We start from the raw sequence: 24,693 nt of genomic DNA, 5'->3' as shown, positions 1-24,693 counted from the left end.
AGTGTAGCGGAATAATAGAGCAGCCCTACAGAGGGTCTGTGGCTCTGTGTCAATGCATGACTGCAGCAGGTGGTATTTGTGATAAATCCTAATGCATCAACTGGATCGGGGGTTCCCAAAGTGCGGCCCGGGGACCAAATGCGACCCTCTGGGATGTTTGGTGCGGCCCTCCAAAGCCAACATTCAACCCCCTGTTTTCTGAACCTTTACTATATTTGTACACTTTCAGAACATTTTCTGTTACAAATTGTACATGTAACTTGGGGGAAAATAAAAAAACAATCACAGTTCATAAATGTTCCCTAACAGAAATGTATAGGAAATAAAAAGGTATGATTTGGGACAGATTTAGTTTTCATTGGATGTTAATTTTCTACTGCAGCCCCCCATCCCATGCAACCTCTGGAAATTGGCCCTCCTAAATAATCCATCTGTATGATTTAAAGGATCTTTAATCTCTAAGAATTACTTCTCGCCAAAAAGCTTGCCTTATCAACATTGATCCCACATCTAATGGATCTGCTAGGAACGCGTGTCATCGTTGGGCAGATTAAATCCATTCAGATTCCAGGTCACTTTAAATGAACCTGCCAGGGAGCAGGTTGGACATGCTGGACTTGTTGTCCTGGTCATTCTCACTTCAGAGAATGAGAAATCCCACGTTTATACCTAGTTACCCACCTACGAAAAACAGACCCATGATTTTGTGGTTCCTATGGGACCGGCTTTCAATCCAAAATGCACCCCGAGAAATGGTCAGTCATGATCTCTGTAATGGACATAATATGGCCTAGCTGTAAACTTCAGTCCGTAACCTCCAACATCACTCTCTGAGGACACATTCTCCACCCAAAAAAAAACACTGGCCGCTGATTAAATGATTAAATTAAAGCCATATTCCACAAATCTGTGGAAGGTGTCCTCTAACAAGAAGAAAACTGAACATGAGTTAAGAATTTAATGTTTGCATTATTTAGTAAAACAGTCAAATTATTAATGTCACTGTAATACAGTGATGTCATCAACAAGCGCCAGACAGTCGAAGTTCTGAGTGTGGTGAAGGAGACAGACAGACGAGAGCACGTTACGAGTAATTCACATAGGATCCCCGCCTTTGTTTAACAGGCAGAAATAAGCAGGAATAGGAGTCACATAACCAGCTTGTAGAACAGTGCCATTTTAAATAATTACAATAAAAAGTTTCCACCTTCACCCCAAAAACACTGAAGTTGCCAACTAATCCAGCCGATTAAAACCTCCCAGCCAACAAGAATATTGTCTCTTATTCTGGGGACCAGTTAACAGGATGAGGCTTTAGTCCAAAAAAAACAAAAACAAAGACAGCACGGTGAAGTTCAGCCTGCAGCTCTGGACCCCGGCTCTGCTTAGTACCAGAAGCTCTTCTTGGGGCGCCCGTGCTCCACAATGCCCATCTTTTCCATGATCTCCTCCTCAAAAGTCTTCAGAGATGCAACGTAGGTCTTCTCCAAGGCGTCTTCGGGGGACGTGTCCTTGGGGCCATCTGTGGGGAGCAACGGAAACGTATCAACGGGACACACTACAACAGGTAAGCCTCAGTTCAGCCTCGCCAAACACCTCTTTAGGAGGTGCTGGGGCCTCTTATGCATCTCCACACGCCTGATTCCACTACCCACCGAGTTCAGAATAACATCAAGATCATAAGAGCCATCGTGCTCGTTTCAATGCTGAACTGGGCCTTTTGCGTTTATTATGTTTACAATATTTCAAGAATCGACCTCCGTCAATGTGGCTGGGTGGCTTGTATCAGACCCCCACTGTGCAGTTGTGTAACAAAGTGACTACTCCTCTCCAGTCTTAAATGGATACTGAATGACACTGCCAACCACCCACCCCCACTCACCTTTCCACTGCTCCGGCACGATGCCGTCTCGCCGCTGCATCACTGGTTTGGGGATGACACGCCCTGTCCGGAGAGACACACGCACTTTCTCGCCCTCCTCCGTGAAGCGCCACTCCACCTCTGTGGGCTTCCTGTACACACAGGAACACAAGCAATCAAAACACTTCCCAGGCTGACTTCCAGTTTAATTTTTATTAAATGGCAAGATGGACAAGTACGTTCACTACTAAGTTGTCCTGCAGTATTGATGCAGTTGATCCAAAGACTCTTCTCTTCCCTGTGAGATTGGAAGAGGCTTTTATGACCTGGAGCATCACATTTGTACTAACCCTGGTGCACACTGTGTGCTCTCTCTCTCTCTCTCTCTCTCTCTCTCTCTCTCTCTCTCTCTCTCTCTCTCTCTCCATCTCGTACCCTGTCTTGGTCTTTCTATCTTTCCCCCACCCTCTTTCTTTCCATCTGTCTGCCCAACTGCCATTTTCTCAAGTGCCTTCTCTTTGCATCTCTCTATGTAGCACCAGACAGGAATAGCCAGTGTTGGAGGCCACAGTTCCCAGCACACAGCACCTCCCCGCTGGACTTCCGGTCCAATTCTGACAAAAACAACTGAACCGATATCCCGCCTTGTACAGGAAACAGCGGTCAGCCTCTCCACTCACCTGTCAGTGGGGTCGACGAGGGAAACGTCTCTCAGCAATAGGGGGGCTTCGCTGGCCATGTACGTCCCCTTGTAATCCCCTGATCGGCCGACGTAGCGATAGTGCTGCCAACAAAGTGACAGAGGCAGTCTCTCAGTAGGATGGTGCACATACACACATTCACTAACACCCGCACACACAAACTCACACTGCAAAATCACAAAATGAACCCATCTCAGCATACTGGTCATGTCGAGGGGTTGGAGGTCTGGAGGTCTGCCTGGAGGTCCTAGAGCATCGCCTGGTTCTTCCTTCTAGCTGGAACCCTCTTAGTTACTTAAACTCAAGGGGAGCTGCAGTCAAAACGAATGCAGGGCTCAAACATTCGAACACATCCTGCCAGTGGTCCACAGGTCGCGCATCACACCTATATATTCCCTCTCTGTCCGTGAAACAATAGGTCACTTCAAACTCGATGGACCGGACATCTCGGCGCATCTGAAGAACTTTAACAAGAGTATAGCGAGGGAACAGTACCAGTGCCGGGACTGGAAGGAATCGACACTGGCAGGGTCACAATTTGAGCACCTCCTTCGTTTTGACTACAGGTACCTTTCAACCCCACTATCTGTCCAATCAGACCCGCACTGCACTGCTCTAAGGTCTTCTGCAGTCGAGGTCTTGAAAGATCCGTCCCCTCTCCTGCCCTCCCCAGCCCGGCTCTATTCTCCTCACCACATTGAGTCCCTCCAGTAGCACCCAGTTCCTGGCTCGGATCACCTGGCTCACTTTGCCCTGCTTCCCGCTGTCCTTTCCTGCCAAAACCTCCACCTGCCAGAGAGAGAGACCAAGTGTGAGATGGCAGACATAAGAAGGGAGTGACAGAGAGAGAGAGGAGATGGAAAGAGACTGAATGAATTCGCTTGCCAGTCACTGAGGCACCCACCGTGTCCCCTTTGAACACATGCCAGTCCTCCACGGGCTCCAGGAACACCTTGTTGCGCCGCTTGCCCGGGGGGTTCTGTCTCTGGGCGTTGATGGTCCAGGGCCGGTTGGTGCCGTAGCGGTAGCCCGGTGGCACCCTGACCCGGGCCGCCATAGCCAACAAAGCCGTAAGCCGCATTCTAGAACAATAAGAAGAATTAGAAGATCAATGAAAACGCTTGTTGTAAATCAAACACATTCCACAACCACATAAAGGATGGAACGTTCTCCATTACCTTTATAGTACCGACATGGGAAAGGGACTAAATGGCATGAAATAAGCAGGTTTTAAATCTCCTAAACACACATCTTTCATTTGTGCTCCTGATTCATAATGAAATGATTATTTTTTAGAGCAGACAAGGCAGTGCATTCGCATTTAACGCTGGAGGTTCATGGTTCTATTTTGTAAGGAAATCATTAAAAATGGACTAAATACCCAATTGCCCCTCGTTTAACTTTGTCGCGGAAACTGATCACATTTGTTATTTAAATCAATGGGTGTTTCACTATAGCAGCTAAGACTAAATTCAACTGCATTACCTCTCCTCCGCGGATCTCAATGTCGCATGTAGTCGACCAGTTCACCTTTGACCTCTCAACTCCCGTGAACTTTCACGTATCATGTTCTTCGTATTTTTTCCAGCTACTAGTTATAGCTTAATGGACGTAAATGCATAGTACATATGATAAAACATTGCAACTGTTGATAAACATTCAATTTATAAGTTTGGTTTCTCCTTTGACAAGGAAGCATTTGAAAACCGATGCACTCTGGGAATTGTAGTCAAGCATTTTTTGACCCTCTACATATAAAACAGAAGCGGTGGAAATATCGGAATCGGTGATAAATACATTTAAAACGTTTTTTTATTTTATTATATTTTGATCAAGCTGATACCTCAGCGTCGAGTTAACCTGATAGACAAGTCTGTGTCTACGGTCAAAACGTCCTTGAAAAACGTTAGATTGAAGTGCATTCTGGGATATTGAGTCCTCAGAAGTGGTACTCTAGCTGCTGCCATTGTGTTTTATTATTTTCTGGGCCTGGTTGTTTCAGATCATATAACGAGAAGCAGATGGACCCTGTGTTTACATGTGGCGAGCTTTATTGCAAACACACATACGAGCCACACACGATTTTGGCAGCAGATCTTTCAAACAGACCCTCCTGGCAGTTGTCAGAAGGAGCTATTAGCATCCTTTGCGACTTCCCTGGTGTTGAATGAGTCTTGTTCAAATAAGCATGGCTGAAGTGAGGAGTCTATTTGTACAGCCCTTGCACATGGAGAGAGAGATTAATTTGCAATACAGCAGCTGGACTGGGCTGCTCGGCCCTTTGTTTTTAAACTCTGCTCCTGCTTTTGTTTTGGCACTTACTACACCTTTCTTCTGCCAACTTCACTGTATCATGTCTGCAGTGGTAATGCTATTGTACTAGGGATGTATGCTTATCCTGTTTTGTTTGGATTGTATTACTGCACTTTTGTAATGCTTTGAAACTTTTCAGTGCATCTGCTAAGAAATAGGAGATTTGGAGATTAACATAAAAGGATAGCTGTATATATTTATAAACACTCCAGTTTCTGTCATCAGCCTTTTTATGTAATGTGCCACTCTGTTTTCCCACCCACAACCGGTTATCACCTGCACTGCATCGCGTGCAGATCAGATCACATTTGTACCTTTTGTGACAGCAGTCGGCTCTTCTGCTCCATACCGGCTTTAAAGGTTTTGTATAAGCCTAGAGCTCATTCACCCTCAATGTTGTATATGCTAGGAGTTTCGTTGACCAAGATAACACTTTTCCAAGACTTCAGAAGGTAACCATTCCAGGATATATCAATGACGAATGACAGATTATAGATGTCTAAGGATCCATCATAAATGGGGCCCTCATATAAGCTTGTATAATCCCCCCTCCCCCCAAAAAAGTCAGCAAAGAAAGAAGGCAACCACATGTTTATTTTTTGTAATCAACAGATTTATTGTTCCAACCAAATGGACTGAAGGCTACACTGTGAGAACTAGCTTGAAAGCGAAGTTGCGCATCAATTTTTGCAAAGAAACAAAACAAATGAAAATAAATCTATTTTCCAAATGCCCCTCTCTTTCGCTCTCCCACCCAGATGCATACCTATTTTCTTTTCATTTCTCTTTTTTTTTTCCTGGGGGGGTGGGGGATGTAGGAATCAGGGAGATTAAAAGAGCAGTCTACAAAATAAAAAAATAATAGGATTATGGATTCATCTAACATCTCTTCCAGGGCAAAAAGCGTATTTAGTTTTTTTTGGTTTAAAAAACAGTCTAAAGATCTAGAAAATTTTAAACAAACAATTGTGGTTGTTGATCCAAAGATTCATGCAAATCAATGGGCGTACAACAAAAGAGGGACAGGGGACAACTGGTTTGATAATTAAGTTCTCCACTTGAGTCCAGTACAGTCCAATACTGGGATCCGTTTAGACGCACGCACGCACACGAGACATTTGCAGAACACAAGAGGGGGTCCCTTCTTAAACAGGGATTACATCTCTTTTGCACAGTTGGAGTCCAGATCTTGAACATAGCCGGGAGGGAGGGGGAGCAAAAACAAACAAAAACAACAACTACATTTTAAAGATCTGTTCACAATCTCTTACAATACACACACATTTCTTTGAATTTGATCTTCACTTACGAAGAGTCAAGCTTAGAGGGGTTGAATATTTCATCGTTCACGCACAAGAAAATGAGATGACAGCCACGCAGTGCCATGAATACACCCAAGCCAGACTTGCAGGTACAAAATTACCCCATAGTGGCTGCTATGCGTCACCCATCTTTGCCAGTGGAAAACACCATTCCTACAGTCAGAAGCAGCTGCGGTGGTCCGTGAAGGTGCCTGGAATATTTGACTTGGGGGTATTCAGCCCACTAGGTGAGTGTCCCTGTCCTGTGGAGAGACACTCGCTCTCTAATACAGCCAACACCACTCGCTTCCTCCAGGAGAGCGATGCCAGCTTCCGCACACAGTCTCCGTTCCCAAAACTCGACAGTGAGAGAGTGCCTTAACATCCCCATCGCAATGCAAACCTCAGTGCCCAAAGTGGCACGGGTGAAATTAGCTTTTGGTTTTGAGAAGGGTGAATTAAAATTTACAAAATAGAACATGAAAAGCATATGCTAAAAACTAACCATCTATGAAACGTGGGTTTGTTTTTTGGAAATTAGCTGTTGTCGAACACTGGTTGAAGAGACTGGATTGGATTTGCCTGGACTGATATTTGACGGTACAGCACAGAAACCCCCCCCAACAAATGGCAACTGCCAAGTGGGTGGAACAGAGACCGATCGAAGTTGAGACAGATATCTTAAGGCTCTGCGAGACGAAGCGACAGGAGACATCGGGAGTTTGTTTGTTTTCAGGCCAGGTGTCCACCCTGTCCCACCCTACATGTGACCACCGGAGGTTAGAGTCGGAGGGTGTCTGCTCGTCTTACAAACTGCCTTTAAAACATCAATGGGGACGGTCTCTGTCTGGGCTCACCAAAGATCTGTCCAACGCAAGCCTGTGAACTCCACTTCTCAGGAATGTGTTTCACTATTCACAACTTGTGTCATTGAAACCTTGACTGGTGTCCAATCCGTGTACTTATTTAAATTTAATTGTTTTATTTAAAGAAACCGATTCCAATCATTAGCACAGGGCCGCTCTTAGTCTCAGACTCTCAAGAAATCCCCCACCCCACCACCTTCCCATTTTGTTTTCTAAATAAACAAGACGCATCAGGTTTTGATTTCCAAACGTTTGGTCGGTAACAAGGTCCCCCGTGACCATCGCCAATCGAGGATTTTGAAATGTTGCCGCCTGTCTACGGTCTCACGGCCTCTTCCGCAGGCAATTAAGCAATATCTTAATGAGCTGATGCAAGGAGTAGTCACACCTTCAGTCAGAAAACTTGAAGTAGATCTCTTAAGCATTTTAGTCACTGAGGAAAAAAAGCGGAAAAAACAGAAAAACGACTGAGATATTAATTTTACATCTTAAAGCTGAGCTAGAGTAACTCAATATTTGTTCACTTTATATTAAAGTACGCCAACGCACAGAAGGCTAAACACTGCATAAAAACAGCAATTTTAACATCTTAAAAGTAACGCATCTCAACCCAAAATATCATATTAAACAGAATCATGATTAGAAAGGGACTGATATATTTTCTTTGTGTTTAAATTTCCCCAAATGGAATATAACTTATATGAGAACTTGTACTGAACTTGAACAGAGCTGGCTGGCTGTCCCTCACAATTTGTGGAAAAAAAAAAAAAAAAAAAAAAAAAGAAAACAAAGGGCTGTAACGGCACCACCTGTGTCCAGACACTGTAATTGCACTTCTAACTGATTTCTCGTATTTTTCTTGGTTTAAATACCACCTTTTATAAAGGTAAAAATGTTGAATCACAACCTAAACTCTGCATTTTCAATCCTCATCCCGTCCATTTGCTTATTTGTTTTTTTATTATATATTTTTTTGTAACTTTTCTGTTATTTAAACTGCAGAAACCTAAGGATCACACAGGGGTTTTGTCTTTTTCTCCCTCTTATTTTTTTGTATTTTATTTTTTTTATATATTTTTTTTAAACACAAACTCCCAAATACTTTAGGAGTTCCGCTGGTGGGGTTGGGGAATCCTCCTTTTAAGCACTGTCTGTTGCAGCCTGCAATGAAAGGGAGAAGAAGGAGTGTGTTTTAAGGTGATCACTTGTATTCCTGTGACAACAACAATAATATTCATCATTTTAAAGAGCTCCTTTCAATGTTTCAATTAACGCAACACAAAAAAGATCCACATTCATATTTAAATGAAATTATTCTATATTCCTTTTTAAAATGTAAAATCCAGAAGGGACCTCAGAAGATCTGATCTGGGAACTAGCGATTAATCACCTTTTCCGGCGTTAATTTGCCCTCAGGGGTGGTGGCCTGGCCTTGCAGCTTCGAATCGCCGCCGCTGGGGGGCGTGGCAGGTGCTACAGGGGCCGCAGGCTCCACCCCCGCATTGTTATTGTTATTGGCCTTGGCCTCCGGCTCCCCGTGGTCATGCCCCGCCCCCTCCGAGTCAGACTTCTCCTTGTCGCCTTTCGTCTCGGCCTGCGCCTCGTCCTCCGAGTCCTTGGGCCGCTTTGGGGATTCCTGAGAGAGTGAGGAAAGAATTAAAACCAACACTAATGGATGTAGCGCAGGGGTTTTCAAACCGGTCCTGGAGTACCCCCTACCCTGCTGTTTATTCTTCCAGCAGGAGTCTTAATTGCTTAATTGAATCCTTAATTGAACTAACAAAGCAATATACCATTCAATTAAGTATTTAAGACCCCGGTTGGAACAAAAACTAGCAGGGCAGGGCAGACTTTCAGTCTGCATGAAGCGTGAACATCTACTGACTTAACTCCAAAATACCCAGCTAGGCCCATGCAACAACCCAAATGCAACCATTGGATCACTCCTTCCTTCATCTGTATTCCAAATTGGGGGGAAAACGCAATACTGACCTCCAGCGAGTCCTCGGCTTTCCTCTTGGCCCCTCCCTTCTCGTTCTTTTCGTCGATCACCAGGTTGCCCTCGTCCTCGTCGCTGCTGCCCTCCGGCCCCGCCTCTCGCGCTTCGGGCCCGCCAGCTCCCTCTCCTTCACCCTTCCCCGCCGCCTCCACTGAGCCCTCCTTCTTAGCAGGCTGAGAGAGAGAGAGAGAGAGAGAGAGAGAGGAGATGGTTCAATGATGGGAACTCAGCTCAGGGAGCCTGGAGGTACGGCATTCTGAAGTTGATTCCCCAATGGCTTCTGCAGCAGTGAACTGAACCCCAAATGCCCCATTTTCGGTTCCCAGTCTTTCCAAAACTGACCTGATTTAACTCCAGACAGTTTTCCTGTTACTTTCCTCCTTGATAGTATGCATTTACCTTACATCAAATGAAAGAAAAATGTGTGGCCTCTCTTATAATAAGAGACCAAGACCTCGGCTGACCAAGTAAACAAACAAAAATGGGAACACATGCAAATCAGCCCTGTACCCTCTGACAGATGGCCGGGTGCACAGTGCTGTAGCTCAGGCTAGGAAGACCCTACGTAGCAACAGTTGTGGGTGGGGGCACTTTTTACGACTGCAAACTGATGGATCTTTCAGGAAAATAGGGTTTATGGATAATCGAGCGTGCATAACATTCTCTAAAAAAAATTAAGAATTTCGTGACTTTTCTGATTTAGCACCCCATATTTCTCGATCTCGGATATCTGGTAAATAGAATAAGCTGGACCTGAAAAAACTCACTGCACAGAATGTGTTTCTACTGGAGTTCCCCTTTAAGTTTGATCCATAGAGCCTTCTACCTCCAGGGCCAGGACTGGAAACCCCCTAGCACAGTAGGATCATAAAGTCCTACAAAGCAGGTTAAATTAACAGTTTGGAACCCAAACCCCTCTTCTCTTCCTCATCTTTTTTATTTTTACACAATCACCTGTTTCCTCCCCCGTGTCTCACCTCATAGCCCGATGCTTTGACTGTCGGGTTGTTCTCGATCTCCCACAGACCCTCGGTGAAGCCTTTCCTCTTGTTGGACTTCCCGAATTTCTCCTTGCACTCCTCGTAAGGGAACAGATCCTTCGGCCCCAGGAACGCCCTGCGGGAGCGGATGGACAGATACAGGGCCGTGAGAAAAGCCTAGTGGCGTTAGGCGCAGGAGACGTGCAGAGGAGCGGGGAGGTAAGGGGCATACTCACGTCTCGTGGGTGCCAAAAAAGAAGACTTGGTATTTATTGGAAGGGGACTTCACTGCTCCTTCTGGGAGTTCATCAATCTGCAGGAAGACGGACAGAAACCACTCAGATGAAGAGAGAATGTTTTTTTTTTTTTTTTTAATGGGTGTTAATTCCCCCCCCCCCAGGCAGCTACAACAGTATTCTTGTCACAGAAGTCCACGGTGTGTTTGTTCCCTAACACTTCAAATTAGTGGATTCACCCTAACCCACAAAGTAAATCCAAAAATCCCCCCCAACCTGTACATTTCTCCCCCTCTCTGGGTGGGGCAGTGGAAAAGGGTGGTCAGGAAGGGGGTTTGCAGGTTGCGAGGGAGGGATGGGGGGGGGGGGGGGGGGGGGCAGAACCACATTGTCCAGCCCTTCACACCCTCCTCTGCTGGTCACGGGACCCTAGGGGAACGCCAGAGACAGATTCCCGCCCCAGCTCTGCTGAAAACATACCCAGGGTGGGGTCACATTTTACTCACAGCTACACTCTTTCACACAGTTTCCTCTCCCCCCCGCATAACACATAAATATGCAACTGAAGGAAAAAAACGTATCGTACATCTATTCAGTAATTCTCCCGCCTCCCAACATGCTACTTTCTTTCTCTATCTCTGTTAAATAACTCCTTTCTTTCTCAGGAGTGCATGAATCTTTTCCTTTTCATTTAAAACTCTCACTCCAGATACCATGCCAACAATTGCTGCAGCCCCAAAACATCTATTTTCTTTTCCAAAACCAGGTAGACTCCATTCCAAAATGCCAATTTGCATCCTCTACACCAGGGATGGCCAACCCTGGTCCTGGAGAGTCACAGGGCCAACAGGTTTGTTTTCTCCGGATCCTTAACTGCTTAATTGAGCCAATTGAGTCTTAATTAGGCAACATGTCCCCATGTTCAAGGTATCCAGTGATTTAGAGAGACCCGTAAAACCTGCAGGATTGTGGCTCTCCAGGAACAGGGTTGGCCCCCCCATGCGCTACACACTTGGCCTGCCTGTGTCCTCTGTCAGTCTCCTGTCAGCCGATTTCCCATCGCAGTCCATGCCTCCTTAGCTTCTCTCCCCAGGCCCGGTGGGAGTCCGCGGACAAGGTGCTGGTCTAATATTTGTTTTAATATTAACTGACAGACAAGAGTACAACAGTAGTCAAGTAATAAATTTACTTACCAATCTATCAGATTATTACCAGTACAACTCTTGGCTACTTGATACCTGGTTTTCAAACAAATAATACAATCTGCACCAAGGAGACAAGTAAACGTGGGAGTAAGTGTCCAAAGCCAGTTAAGGTCCTCCCAGTGAGAAGGTATAATTTACTCAGTAGCTTGACTATCTTTCACACTCAAATAAAATAAAATCATTATAATAATCTACAACCCTGCGAGGACGTGTGTATTTGCGCATAACCGGTTTAGTAAACGAGAAAAAAAAAAAAACTGAGCCCAACCTTGGGAAGAGCAGACAAACCTGTGCACCCTCCTGACATTTTGCAAGGTTACTTCACCGTTACGTTGCAGCGACGTTTTCAAAGGGTTGTGTGCTCCACCGCCTCCTCGACCAAAGCAAGCCTAATCTCCGTTTCCCGCTGGACATTATTAACCTGTAGCAACACAAAAACCCACCCCAAACGTTGCCTATGTGTCCTACCAACAAATCATGTAGCGTATCACCAAGTTGAATAGTATCACACAATAATCCAACACCTGTGGGTAGTGCATTTGGATACAGAGTGATCTGCTCTGGGCTCAGACAGACACAGGCTTTCAATGCAATGAGATCCCCATCGCTACCTGTAGCTTTATACACTTAATGAATGAATGAATGAATGAAATGAATGAATGATCGCTTTAAAACCCCACCTGTACTGCACATCCACAGCGCAAAGTCTAGCCGATTGCTAAGAAAAGTGTTATCCAACTGCACAAGTGTCTAATCTCCACAGGCAGACAGACTACCGCTTAGAAGTCAAGGGAGGGGGTCCCATACTGCTGATGCTGTACGAGATAAGACAGCTATATTCAATGATTCATATTAAATAAATAAGCCCCCCCCCCGGGAAGCATGCATTCCCAGACCCTGTCACTCCTTCCACCTGAGACAGAAGGGATCGGAAACCTGCCGACCCCCGGGAGACTGCGCGACGTGGGGGGCCCGGGAAGGCAAACGCACATTTTTAATGTTGTGTACATAGGCTGCAAAAAGGGGAAAAAACAAAACGGGGGGCTGGCGGGGTTTCATTGAATTGCCCGCCTAAGTTATGCAAACACACCGATCGCACCGCTGACAAGCAGTAGGCCGCGTTTAAACGAGAGGAAAGGGGATACCGCATCCACTGGGGGGTGGGGGGGAGAAACACCGCTCGCAGCTTGCGGGTACAACGCTCTGCTCCACTGAGCACAGTGAGGATGATTTTCACTAATGATCGGACAACACAAACAAATCCCCCCCCCACCACCACCACCACCACCACCACGTTTCCACAACCCCCCACCGGCGCTCAGCTAACTTTGCGCGGAAACTGTGCTAGGCCCCAGACTTTAACGCTGTTGCAAAAAAACAACAATGCGACTGCGATCTGAGAGCCGGGGTCGGGGAAGTTGGTGCAAATGAAAAGGTTACAGTTGCTTACCCGAGCTGGCCAGTGTGGATAGCCTTTCATTTTCGCAAACACCAGATCTCCGGGCTGGTACTCTTTCTGCCTGTTCGACCTGGGCATGTTTTCGTTTGGTTTCGCTTTAGATATGAATACAAAAAAAAAAAAGTAGAACTATATTGTTTTAAAACCCTCCTTTTTCAGAGCACTCTTTAAAAAAAAATATATGCAATGCACGGGAGGGAAGCCAACCCCTTGCGAACAAAATTAAGTCAGGCGTTTAAAAAAAAAAAAAAAAAAAAAAGGCAGAGAAATGTTGCAATGGAGCGGAGCTGGAGAGGTTGGCAAACTTTGCGCGCGGTTGGCAAAGTTGGCAAGCTGCCCTTTTCCAATAGGAGCCGGTCGTCGCTGTCCCCCCCCCTGTCTTCTCCTTTTCGGTGCGACTGCAGGTTGCCAGAGCCGTGTCCCCCCCTCTCTCCGGTCTCTCTCCTTGTTTTTGTTTGAAATTGGAACGGCTTCCCTCCTTCCGAACAGAAGCACCCCCTCCTCGATCGGACGCTCGATTGCTCTGGCCTGGCCCGGGGACCCGTACTGTAAAATGGGGAGTGAGGGGAGGGGGCTGGGATAGACCAAATAATCGATACGCAGAAAGCGGGATGGCGCACTTAAAAGGGCAACGCACGTTATATAACCCGAGCACTCAAGCATCACATTCAAATCGTGTCATTTAACTAACACTGTTAGCACAGTTGAGCGCACTTGTTCCCGGGTCTCGTCTATGCGTCTGGAAAATGAAGCAGACTCTGCCCCTCGTCTTTGTAATGACGTCCCCTTTTAAAACGGCGGCTTTCGCTATCCCGCTTTTTGCTTGAAAGAAGGGGGAAGTGCCAGCCTCTGCCCCAAATGGCTACCCCCGCCCTCGATTCACTTCCATTCCCTCCAATGGGCGGAAAGAAAGGGCAGAGAAGTCCAACGGCAAGAGATGGGACGGGACTACAACATCCCCCACACGCCCCGGTGCAGCCGCGCTGGCCGATGGTTGTAGTTTTAACACTTATTTTCACAACCGAATATTTATTTTCCCGACATGTGCATGGATAAATAGCAGCCCAGATAAATGTATTAAAATGTATTGATTAGCACAGAACCGTAACGCAGTAAGACAATGACGTCGCTCACAGACATGCAGTTATGCAGTATTGTATGCACGATAAGAGATACTCTGTGCTAAACATGTTTTATGGGGCAAATTCTACATTCGCAAACTTACATTTGGAATCAGACAAACTAGTTTAACAGCTTTTTTTTTTGTCCGAGTTTTGTTGTTGTTTGTTTGTTTTTCCTCAATGTATGCAATTTAATTCAGTTTAAGCAGTCAGAGAAAGCATTGGCACTGACAACATTATAACAGGTACGCGCTACAGGCAAGCATTACAAATTCAGAACTACGTGTCCCAAGATGCATTGCGACGGTTGCGAAGCCCCCGTTCGCGTTGCATCATGGGATTTGTGGTCCATTCTGCAACCGGAGGCTGGCAAAGGCTTTGAATGTCTCCACGACCTGCAACAGGAATGGCGAGATCGCAAACACAGGGCGAGCTGGACTGATGAGGAAGAGCAGCTGAAAACGCCGTGGCACTTATACCCATACAACGACGGCAGGCTACCGAGGACATAGTGGAAACGGCCACGAATTGAACCGCTGCGGCCTCCACATGAGCGCCAGTCCCCGGTCTCGATTTCAAGACATGCCCGGCTTCTGAGTGCAGCCGATTATAAAGCAGTCGCCTAGGAAGAGGAGGCTCCTGTTTTAGCTTTCTCTCCGGCTTACAGGTGTAGGTTACACTGCTCCACTGATGATGATCTGCAGGATTTCACGTTAAACTGGAGAGAGCTGGGCTGTATGATGTCTGAGGAATGTAAACCTTAAAATAGCTTTGAATTGATGGGATGCAGCAGCAGGACGGCCGCTTGTAGAGCAGTACATCTATTCCTTAAAACAAGGATCAATATAAGAAACCAACTTTTCCTCTCAATGACAAGCGAGTTAAATATATTGTTATGTGTCATGTGATTTCTTCCATTACTTTTTAAAGAGGAAAGCTGATTATTTTGCAAACACTGAACTTCACTGTAAGGCAGCACTGGGACAGCCCAGCCCTCTTCCTAGTCGCTTTGGGAGTTAAAGAAAAGTTAAAGCCATGTCTTTAGTCGCGTACGGAAGCAGCGACGACAGCGACGAGGATGCGCCGCCGTCTGGAGCAAAATCGGCGGGCTTGTTCTCCAGCCTGCCCGCCCCCAAGCACGTCCCTTCAGAGGTGCAAAAACCGCCCAGGTCTGGTCCCAGCGTGGGATTGAATCTCCCCCCTCCCAGGGACAGTGAATTCAAGGTCGGGGGGCTGCACTTGCCCCCACCGATCTCGTCCAGTCTGGGGCCCCGGGTGCCCCACGCCTACCCCGGCCCCGACGCGGACGAGCCCGGCGACAAGAGCCTCAGCTCGACTCTCCCCCAGCCGGCCGGGGCGCTGGTCTTCAATTTACCAAAACCGAAGAAGCGATCGGAGCCCGTCAAAATCACCATTCCCGAGATTCACAGAGGAGACGTGAGTATCCTTGAATTACACATCTCTGTATTGCTACCCTTTTATTGCATTAAAACAGCCTTTGATGACGGATACAGCCACACTAAAACACATTGATCTTTTCTAAAACTTTTTTCTCAGCCAGTTATTCATATGTACACACTTACTCACTCAATTAATCAATTAACACCCCACACAGGAGTGATGTGATCTCCTTTGGTCCCCTCTTACATAAGGACTTAATTACTTGCTCAGCCAATTTAAGTCACTAGAACAGAGTTCCCCTCCTCTTATTCTCAGGAGGAAAGAAACCATTTCAGTCGTGTAAAGTGAGGTGTCTCTGAGCTTTTCTAATGACCTATATGACATAAATAACCTTGCAGGATTTCCTGCATTTCATTTTGCTTTCAAAAATGTTTCTCTCTCTCCCTCTCTCTCCCCCTCCCTCCAGTCAGACTCTGATGAAGACGAACCAGTTAAGAAGAAAGCTCTGTCACAGGTAAGCTTGGTTTGGGGGCCACATGTCCGGCTCAGCGTTCTAGGGCTGTATCACCCGTACGGTTGGGAATGCGGTCCGACCCCATGGCACGTCCAGGTCATTCGGTTCACAAGCCACTAATTAAGCAATTCCAAGGCTTTTCTGTGTGGACACATGGTTGAGTGATTAAGTCCCAGATTCCCGTGGCCCCTCTTGCCCCTTTTCCACGGGCACATCCAACCCGACCCCGAACCAAGCCGGAACCGAGCCGACCTGGCCTGGTGCGGGTCGGGTGTGTTTCCACTGTACCTGATCCGAGGTCAATGACATCACAAGCTTACCCGTTGTTACCAGGTATGATTTTGTATTTGAAAAGCTGTGAACTTTTTCTGTTAGATACATTTAATTATAAATTAATATCGAGAGAGGTGTTTTAATCTAGCAAGCGAGTTTAAAAATAAAATTTAAAAAAGTTGGCCGAAAGAATTCTGCTTAATTTATCTGGTGTGGTGCTTGTGCAAGGCATCCGTTTGGTGACAGCTGCAAGGTGACCTGGGTAATGGCATCTGCTGAAATAACTGGATGATAATAATAATACTAATTGGCTTTATTTGACTGTCTGTGGTTTTCTCTTCCAGGGTTCAGGCGTGGGGCTCTCCTCTCTGCTCCCTCAGCCCCGCAATCTGATCTCCAAAGACACCATGCGGCCACTGGTGCCCCACACCCTCACCAAGCGCCAACCCGAGCCCAAAGCCCCAGCCCGGCCTCGACCCACCACGAACGCCACCCCCGCCGGCGGCGTCAGCGCTTCCCCCTCGGCCATCAAAGCCGCCGCCAAGTCCGCCACCCTCCAGCTGGCCCGGCAGATGGCCCAGGAGGAAGAGGAGGGCAGTGACGACGATGACGTAGCACCCGAAAACTACTTCTCCCTCCCCAACAGCTCCCAAGTCCCCCTCCCCAGCCCCGAGTCCGAGCTCGAGTCGGCTGCCCCCGTGCTGCCTCCTCCCCCCGGGACCGAGGCCCCCTACCAGTCAGACGCCCCACTGGATTTCGGCTCCGCCCCCCGGGGCTACGCGGGGGCCGGCGGGGCGGGCACTTGGGAGGATCAGCAGCCAGGCGGGCCCTACTACTCTGCGTACCAGGAGTCAGCCACTCAGGGTCCAGCTCCTCAGGGCCCAGGCCAAGAGCCCTACTACCAGGTAAGTAGCAAGAACAGATTTATTGCATTTGGGGGCATTTGTCTTGCCAACCCGTGTATTGGATATTGTGTGTTAGGCTTATTTGGGTGTGGAGTCCAAATGTTTAACAAAAAAAAAACTAGAAAAATCCTATACAGCCTGTTGGAGTACTGTGTATTATTGTCATTAATCGCAGTCTGACTAACTTCTCTTCCCATTGGTCAGGACTACTACAGCGCCGGCTACTATCAGGAATCTGATCCCGGATTGGCTGATGCAGAAGAGCCCGGCTCCTCCTCCATGATTGACGATGAAGCGGTACACGCATTTGTTCACTCCCTCACTCCTTTGCTTGTTTCATTTCCTGCAACAATTACAGAGCTCAGACTTCCTGTCTTATCTCAGTGTGTGATATCTCCATCAAATGCAGTGTCGTAGAGGATGACCTTGTGACCTGTTGCACAGATACAAGCTTACTAATTTAACAACTCTTTAGGATAAATTTTCTATTATTATTATTATTAATATTCTTGACCTAGAATTAATCTATATCAGTCTAAAACACTGTCTGCACTACAGGTCACAGGGTCACATCCTGCATTGCTTTCAGTACTTTGAGGAGCAATGGGGGGTATAAACGGTAAAAAAAATATATATATTATATCGATTGGTGTTATAGGACACTCTTTAAAACTAACAACCCTTCTCTCTCTCTCTCTCTCCACCTCCCTCCCACAGTTTCGGCGTCTACAGGGCAAACGCAACCGAGGGAAGGAGGAGGTGAAGTTCCTGGAGATCAAAGGGGACGACCAGCTGAGTGGCAGCCAGCAGTGGCTCACCAAGGCCATCACCGAGGAGAAGGAGCAGCGCAAGTCCTTCAGCAAGGTCAGTGCAGGGGCCCAAGCACTGGGCCGAGGGGGCCACTCCCCGCCAAACGGGTTGAAAGGAAGCCGGTGTAGGACACAAGTTCCCAGCCCCCTTTTCCGGTTCGGTCTGTTAGGTTTCTAAACGGCAGACGGACTTCTAAAGGTCTCCCAGCAGCAATTGCGTATTGAACTCAAAACTGAGAATACATTGTAATAGTGGAAGGAAATGGCTATAATAATTATGCTGAACGAATCCTTACACATCGAAATAGAGAAATTCATTTCCCTGGGGCAATTTTGTTTTCATACTTTTGTGTTTTTATAAAAAAAAAAAAAAAAAAAAAATTACATTATGGTGATACATTTAAATGGAGAGAACAATGTGGATGATGTGAATAAATAGGTTCACACCAATATGTATGACTCCATGTATGATTACTGTATGGCTACAGACACACATGTGGAAATGATGGGTAAATTCTGTACTTGTAATGTAAAGGGTCACATTGTATACGTACATTCATATTTTTATTTGCATTGACAAAAAAATATCACTTATTTACAAACTTACACGTGATGTGATGTAGCTTAATTTTAAAATAATTTGAGTATAATAACAAACCCTTTAAATACATAAAGGTGTAGGCTATTTGTTTTACATATAATAGTATCATAGATTCTATTTAATTATCAGCATCCACTAGACCCCTGGGAAATAATATCGTACTCTACTTTAAAACAGACTGTAAAACTTCCAATACTCGCCGGGTCTCAAATAGCAGCCGGTCTCCAATAGTCGCCGGGTTGATTTGCGTAATCATGTAAACAAAAGCCGGTCTCTAATAAACGCAGGGTTACAAAACAGACTTGACAATGTTTTATAAATAAAGAGAAAAGAAACTGATACAGTTTCTAAAGGTGCATTAACAAATGTGGAAGGTTCTTTCAAAATATATTTACGTAAAATTTTATTTTTATTTTTTGCATCTTTCTTGTTTTCAGTAAATATATATACCATATATTAATAATAAGTAAAACAATGTGTTTTTATTAATTTATTTCTCACTTTCACTAATATATATATACAGTGGGGGAAAAAAGTATTTGATCCCCTGCTGATTTTGTACGTTTGCCCACTGATAAAGAAATGATCAGTCTATAATTTTAATGGTAGGTGTATTTTAACAGTGAGACACAGAATAACAACAACAAAATCCAGAAAAAACGCATTTCAAAAAAGTTATAAGTTGATTTGCATGTTAATGAGGGAAATAAGTATTTGACCCCTTCGACTTAGTACTTGGTGGCAAAACCCTTGTTGGCAATCACAGAGGTCAGACGTTTCTTGTAGTTGGCCACCAGGTTTGCACACATCTCAGGAGGGATTTTGTCCCACTCCTCTTTGCAGATCCTCTCCAAGTCATTAAGGTTTCGATGCTGACGTTTGGTAACTCGAACCTTCAGCTCCCTCCACAGATTTTCTATGGGATTAAGGTCTGGAGGCTGGCTAGGCCACTCCAGGACCTTAATGTGCTTCTTCTTGAGCCACTCCTTTGTTGCCTTGGCTGTGTGTTTTGGGTCATTGTCATGCTGGAATACCCATCCATGACCCATTTTCAATGCCCTGGCTGAGGGAAGGAGGTTCTCACCCAAGATTTGATGGTACATGGCCCCATCCATCATCCCTTTGATGCGGTGCAGTTGTCCTGTCCCCTTAGCAGAAAAACACCCCCAAAGCATAATGTTTCCACCTCCATGTTTGACGGTGGGGATGGTGTTCTTGGGGTCATTCCTCCTCCTCCAAACACGGCGAATTGAGTTGATGCCAAAGAGCTCGATTTTGGTCTCGTCTGACCACAACACTTTCACCCAGTTCTCCTCTGAATCATTCAGATGTTCATTGGCAAACTTCAGACGGGTCTGTACATGTGCTTTCTTGAGCAGGATTTCAGTCCTTCACGGCGTAGTGTGTTACCAATTGTTTTCTTGGTGACTATGGTCCCAGCTGCCTTGAGATCATTAACAAGATCCTCCCGTGTAGTTCTGGGCTGATTCCTCACCATTCTCATGATCATTGAAACTCCACGAGGTGAGATCTTGCATGGAGCCCCAGACCGAGGGAGACTGACAGTTATTTTGTGTTTCTTCCATTTGCCAATAATCGCACCAACTGCTGTCACCTTCTCACCAAGCTGCTTGGCGATGGTCTTGTAGCCCATTCCAGCCTTGTGTAGGTCTACAATCTTGTCCCTGACATCCTTGGACAGCTCTTTGGTCTTGGCCATGGTGGAGAGTTTGGAATCTGATTGATTGATTGCTTCTGTGGACAGGTGTCTTTTATACAGGTAACGAGCTGAGATTAGGAGCACTCCCTTTAAGAGAGTGCTCCTAATCTCAGCTCGTTACCTGTATAAAAGACACCTGGGAGCCAGAAATCTTGCTGATTGATAGGGGATCAAATACTTATTTCCCTCATTAACATGCAAATCAATGTATAACTTTTTTGAAATGCGTTTTTATGGATTTTGTTGTTGTTATTCTGTCTCTCACTGTTAAAATACACCTACCATTAAAATTATAGACTGATCATTTCTTTGTCAGTGGGCAAACGTACAAAATCAGCAGGGGATCAAATACTTTTTTCCCTCACTGTATATATTGCTGTATTTGTATTGCTGTTAATTGTACTGATTGAACTGTGAGATAAACAATGCATTAATGAAGTATAATATTGATGGTTTGGTTTAAAGCGTATTTCCACAGTTGTGTTGAAGTGCTTCTTGTTTATTTAGCGAGAGTCCACAGTATTTCGAATCTTAAACTGCTAACAGAATTACCAGTATCTTGTTTTCAATCCAGTATGTAGTTCACCATACATTGAATGTGATTTGTTTGCATCTTTGGACAGCAAATTATTAAAAAAATAATAATTTAAAAAATAAAAGCCTGGCCTATTAGCCTACTTCTACAATGAAGCAGTGTTTCCAGGCTCTTCTTACCCTGCATGAGTCCACGATGTGTTTTTATTTATGAATGTTTAATACAAACGCCGGTCTCCTACAATCTCCCATCTCCAATTGACGCCGGGGCTTCTTGCAGTTATTTGCAGTTAAGTGCAGTTTCCTTCCATTATTCCAGTGTTTTCCCGTAGGTCTGAGTTCAATACGCAGTTGCTGCTGGGAATTGAAGTTTATTCAGATGAGTTTTTAAAATGCATTAGCATTGCGTAGAATCCTAGGAAACGGAACTGGAAAAGGTGCTGGGAACTTTTGTCTGGCCGGGAACTATTGTATACCAGTTAATCAAGTACGTCAGGTCAATATGTTACAATTACTATTTTTATTATTTATTTCTTAAGATCCCTTCATCCTGAATTGAGATGTTAACAGTTGTTCATAAGATTCAAAGGTGAAGGAAAATCTAAATCCTAATGTTGATGCCCAGCTGCAAGGGACACTGGCCTTGGTTGGTTTACGAGAGTACAATCTAATGGATGGACAGTACTGTATTTATGGTATAAAGACAAAAGTGCTTATTTAAAGGTACAAAGAGTACCGCCAGAATCCAACCAAGACAGTAATTGGTTACTATGACTTCATGCGTTCTCTGCTGGCCTCATGTCTTGTGATCTATCTCTGTCTTTTGTTGTTGAGTTTATTTCTTTTTTTTTTTTTTGGTTTTCTTCATTGTAGAAAAAAGGAGAGGGGCCCACCGGACAACAGCGCCGGAAGCACCAGATCACATATCTCATTCACCAGGTATGGCCTTTCACACTGACACACTGACACACTGGCATGCAGCCGCACTCACTATGTTTTCAAAGCTTTGAAGGTTCATTCAGCCTCCAGAACTTCAGAGATTTTTCCGAACCTTCTGAGGTTCGACACGTGACCATTCTTTCTCTCATTATTAGAAATTGACAATGTTTGAGTACTAAACCACACTTCAGATGTCCCTCATAGCCTATCTAAATTAAAACCTTCCATTTGTATTCTGCACATTACTTAAATAAAAGTTGTTGGATATAACAAAGTTCAAAAGTGTCATAAAAAAGCCCCTCGATTTGAAAATATATGCTAACACTAACTATTTTTTTTTCTTCTGCAAAAGCCTAAAACAAAACGAATCAAATGTCTCAAACCATGTGCAGTTTGGAGTGTATTTGCTAAATGCACAGAAGACCCCATTATGCATTTTTCATTATTATTATTATTATTATTATTATTATTATTATTATTATTATTATTTACTGAAAAATGTATAACTTTGACACAAACTCTCAACTGAGAAGGGAATATTTTTTTAGTTCACCAAACTGTTAAGGTTATGGTGTTCTGGCATCTTTAGTATTTACTGCTTTCAGTATAGCTGTGTTTTTTTTAAACACTGGGTTATCTTCCTCAAGGGTTTTACTCCAATGTGCAATTTCCGACACTTTTTCAGTATTGAATAAAATACAAATTAAAGTTAACATGCACATGTTACCATGCATACAGTTTATGAGTAAAGTGCTTTTACTGGAAGGTTAACATAAACCGTATGCTTGTAAAAATAAACAAAAACATGATTACAGTTCAAGGTGATGTATTTTTAACTACAAAGGTGTGTTTTGTTTATAGTAGGATTATAATGCAATTCAATACACTAGCAGTGAATGTGACATCATCAGTAAAGTATGCAAATTAGCACCAATGAGGAAACCCAGAAGCAGCCAGTTTTCTTCTGGTTCCACGGCATTGCATGTTTTCTTACCGGGACAGTGGGCTTCAGACAAGGGTTTGGGGACACGGAGAGCCCCACAGCAGCTTTTCTAGGGATTTGTAAGTGATTAAAGATGTTGAGAATATGGGAACTCATACCTACTATGACTAGCCAATTCCTGCTCTACTGCCTAATTGAAGCTCTTGTGGCTCCCCGGGACCAGAGCTGGGGATGCTTTTACAAAAGTCAATCTCAATCCTGCTTTGACGGTGTCTTTCTGACAGTGGCCAACCCTCTTGTGTTTCACAGGCTAAGGAACGTGAACTGGAGCTGAAGAATAACTGGGCCGACAACAAGCTGACCCGCCGGCAAACACAAGCCAAATACGGCTTCTAGTAGCCGCCGTTGCTGGAAGTGAGGGAGTGTGGGGAGGGGGAGGGTTTGTGCCAGGATGCCAGATGCTGGCCCACAGTTTCTCTGTTTCTTCAGGGGACCTTGGACTGTACCAAGGCTCCAAGCAGGGGGTGGGGGGGTTCTCTCAGGGTCACTGGGGAGATGTAACTTAAAATTGTGAGGGGGAGGGCGGGAGGTTGTCCTCCTTTAGTTCCCCTGGACTTTCTCCTTCCTGGATTTTTGTTCTATGTAACCCTGTGTACAGACTTATCTTAGATCCCTTATTTTTGTACTTTGGTATTGTAGTAAGGGTGTGGTCTTTATAGGAAATAAAAGCTCAACTGTGTATATAGGATGTCCCATCTGGGGCCCGACTCTCTCTAGAGCAGCGCTGGACGGTCATGTGATCCCTGTTGGGTCACCTGGGAGGGTTCAAATACTGGTGCTGTCCGAGGGATGGGACTGGTGCGATCCAGTAGTGTTTTTGAGGGGCAATTGTGGACTGGCATTACACGTCGAATCACATATCTTCTTAAGAATTGATCGAGGGATGGTGTTTGAAAGGAATTCTGTTCCCCGGCTCATAATTAATAACCCGAGAGTGATAAGAAAGGCAGCAGAGAAGCAACGGTTTTAGCGACTGATAAACGGTTTTCCCTCTTCCACGTCCCGGCAGCCCACCCCCAGGGAGGCCGCTCCAAAGCACTGGTGGCTGTGGCTCTGCCTAAATCCTGTCCAGCACTTCCCACGACCAGGGAAAGCAGGCCAGCGGTGACGTGATCGGGGATGGAGAGGAGAAGTCAGTTAAAACGGGGGCAGTGGACACTGAAGGTCACCTCTCTTCCCCCTGCCTAGATGGAGGGGTAAGGCAAGGCAGCGTCAGTGGCTGATGGGGGCAAACGAGGTCCAGCAATTGCAGCAGTCCCCTTTGAAAATCGGAATATAAACCTAAACCTCCCCTCAACCTGGTGACCTTTTTGTTTTTGCTGATTACATCATTGCGTCACCCGGTGTCCATTTGGGCCAATTCCACTGCGTTTATCTGACCTCGGTTACAGGAGTTTGAATCTGACCCTCACACCAGGGTTTTCTCCAGGATCAGAGTGGGATGATCTCGAAGTTAAAGGGGGCAGTTAGCCAAGACTGGATCTCGTGGGGTGTGACTTCACCTGTTGGCCTGTGCTGTAAATATTCTTGAGATGTATTGAGAACTGTACTGTGTGACTAGCTCCCCTCGCCAGCACTGCCACACTCCTTTAATAAAGTATTACCAATCAAGTGGGTGGGAGTGGAGGGCAAGACTGAGTGGGTCTCCCTCAGTTTAGTGGGTCAGTGATTTCCGGACCTCCGTTTATCCTCAAAGGTAGAAGTGGATGCTTTCTTCTCAGTACGGAGACTGCAGGGCATCGGTCAGTCCTGCCTTTTACTGAAGTAAGAGTCGCTTCAAATACTTAATTTAATTGAAAAACAAAAAGTTCAGAGTGAGGTTCACTATACAAAATCCTAAGCTCGTGACAATGTTCCCTTTGGAAGGTGATGCCCATAGCGTCACTGGTTTACACACAAACATGGAAACTGATTGGGTGGGGGTGGGGGGGGGGGAGGGGAGGGGAGGCTGG

General features: G+C 45.4%; 3 protein-coding genes across 4 annotated transcripts; 1 reads left to right on the top strand and 2 right to left on the bottom strand.

Annotated features, from left to right (window-relative positions):
* Positions 1-944: 944 nt before the first annotated feature.
* On the bottom strand, positions 945-4,137 carry mrpl24 (mitochondrial ribosomal protein L24). Of its 2 annotated transcripts, none has more exons than XM_066721487.1 (6): positions 4,048-4,137; positions 3,467-3,644; positions 3,256-3,351; positions 2,542-2,645; positions 1,883-2,013; positions 945-1,522 (listed from the first exon to the last, which is right to left on the bottom strand). In XM_066721487.1, the coding sequence occupies exons 2-6, from the start codon at positions 3,641-3,643 to the stop codon at positions 1,386-1,388; spliced, it is 645 nt and encodes a 214-aa protein (XP_066577584.1). In that variant the 5' UTR covers position 3,644; positions 4,048-4,137; the 3' UTR covers positions 945-1,385. The 2 variants fall into 2 exon arrangements, with proteins under 2 accessions (XP_066577584.1, XP_066577585.1); XM_066721488.1 differs by lacking the exon at positions 4,048-4,137 and adding an exon at positions 3,741-3,970.
* A 1,329-nt stretch (positions 4,138-5,466) lies between these two features.
* LOC136767598 (hepatoma-derived growth factor) lies at positions 5,467-13,435 on the bottom strand. The gene is made up of 6 exons (XM_066721486.1): positions 12,913-13,435; positions 10,258-10,334; positions 10,019-10,157; positions 9,035-9,214; positions 8,433-8,678; positions 5,467-8,203 (listed from the first exon to the last, which is right to left on the bottom strand). Exons 1-6 carry the CDS (start codon positions 12,997-12,999, stop codon positions 8,183-8,185), a joined length of 750 nt encoding a protein of 249 aa, XP_066577583.1. The 5' UTR covers positions 13,000-13,435; the 3' UTR covers positions 5,467-8,182.
* A 919-nt stretch (positions 13,436-14,354) lies between these two features.
* prcc (proline rich mitotic checkpoint control factor) lies at positions 14,355-24,563 on the top strand. The gene is made up of 7 exons (XM_066721478.1): positions 14,355-15,479; positions 15,910-15,957; positions 16,575-17,135; positions 17,340-17,432; positions 17,853-17,999; positions 21,673-21,738; positions 22,991-24,563. The coding sequence occupies exons 1-7, from the start codon at positions 15,078-15,080 to the stop codon at positions 23,075-23,077; spliced, it is 1,404 nt and encodes a 467-aa protein (XP_066577575.1). The 5' UTR covers positions 14,355-15,077; the 3' UTR covers positions 23,078-24,563.
* The last annotated feature ends 130 nt before the right edge of the window (positions 24,564-24,693 follow it).

Source organism: Amia ocellicauda, chromosome 14 (assembly GCF_036373705.1).
Source record: "Amia ocellicauda isolate fAmiCal2 chromosome 14, fAmiCal2.hap1, whole genome shotgun sequence".
NCBI classification, from domain to species: domain Eukaryota; kingdom Metazoa; phylum Chordata; class Actinopteri; order Amiiformes; family Amiidae; genus Amia; species Amia ocellicauda.
The sequence above is the reverse complement of the archived record's forward strand: the minus strand, read 5'-3'. Positions and strand labels throughout refer to the sequence as shown.

Coding starts and splice junctions, on each gene's coding strand:
- mrpl24 (XM_066721487.1), bottom strand. CDS start 3,643: ATGCGGCTTACGGCTTTGTTGGCTATGGCGGCCCGGGTCAGGGTGCCA. Junction 2,646..3,255: donor TACTGGAGGGACTCAATGTG/GTGAGGAGAATA, acceptor CTTTGTTGGCAG/CACTATCGCTACGTCGGCCG. Junction 2,014..2,541: donor CTCGTCGACCCCACTGACAG/GTGAGTGGAGAG, acceptor CTGTGTGTACAG/GAAGCCCACAGAGGTGGAGT.
- LOC136767598 (XM_066721486.1), bottom strand. CDS start 12,999: ATGCCCAGGTCGAACAGGCAGAAAGAGTACCAGCCCGGAGATCTGGTG. Junction 10,335..12,912: donor ATCCACACTGGCCAGCTCGG/GTAAGCAACTGT, acceptor GTCTTCCTGCAG/ATTGATGAACTCCCAGAAGG. Junction 10,158..10,257: donor TTTTTTGGCACCCACGAGAC/GTGAGTATGCCC, acceptor CCGCTCCCGCAG/GGCGTTCCTGGGGCCGAAGG.
- prcc (XM_066721478.1), top strand. CDS start 15,078: ATGTCTTTAGTCGCGTACGGAAGCAGCGACGACAGCGACGAGGATGCG. Junction 17,136..17,339: donor GCCAAGAGCCCTACTACCAG/GTAAGTAGCAAG, acceptor CCCATTGGTCAG/GACTACTACAGCGCCGGCTA. Junction 18,000..21,672: donor AGCGCAAGTCCTTCAGCAAG/GTCAGTGCAGGG, acceptor TCTTCATTGTAG/AAAAAAGGAGAGGGGCCCAC.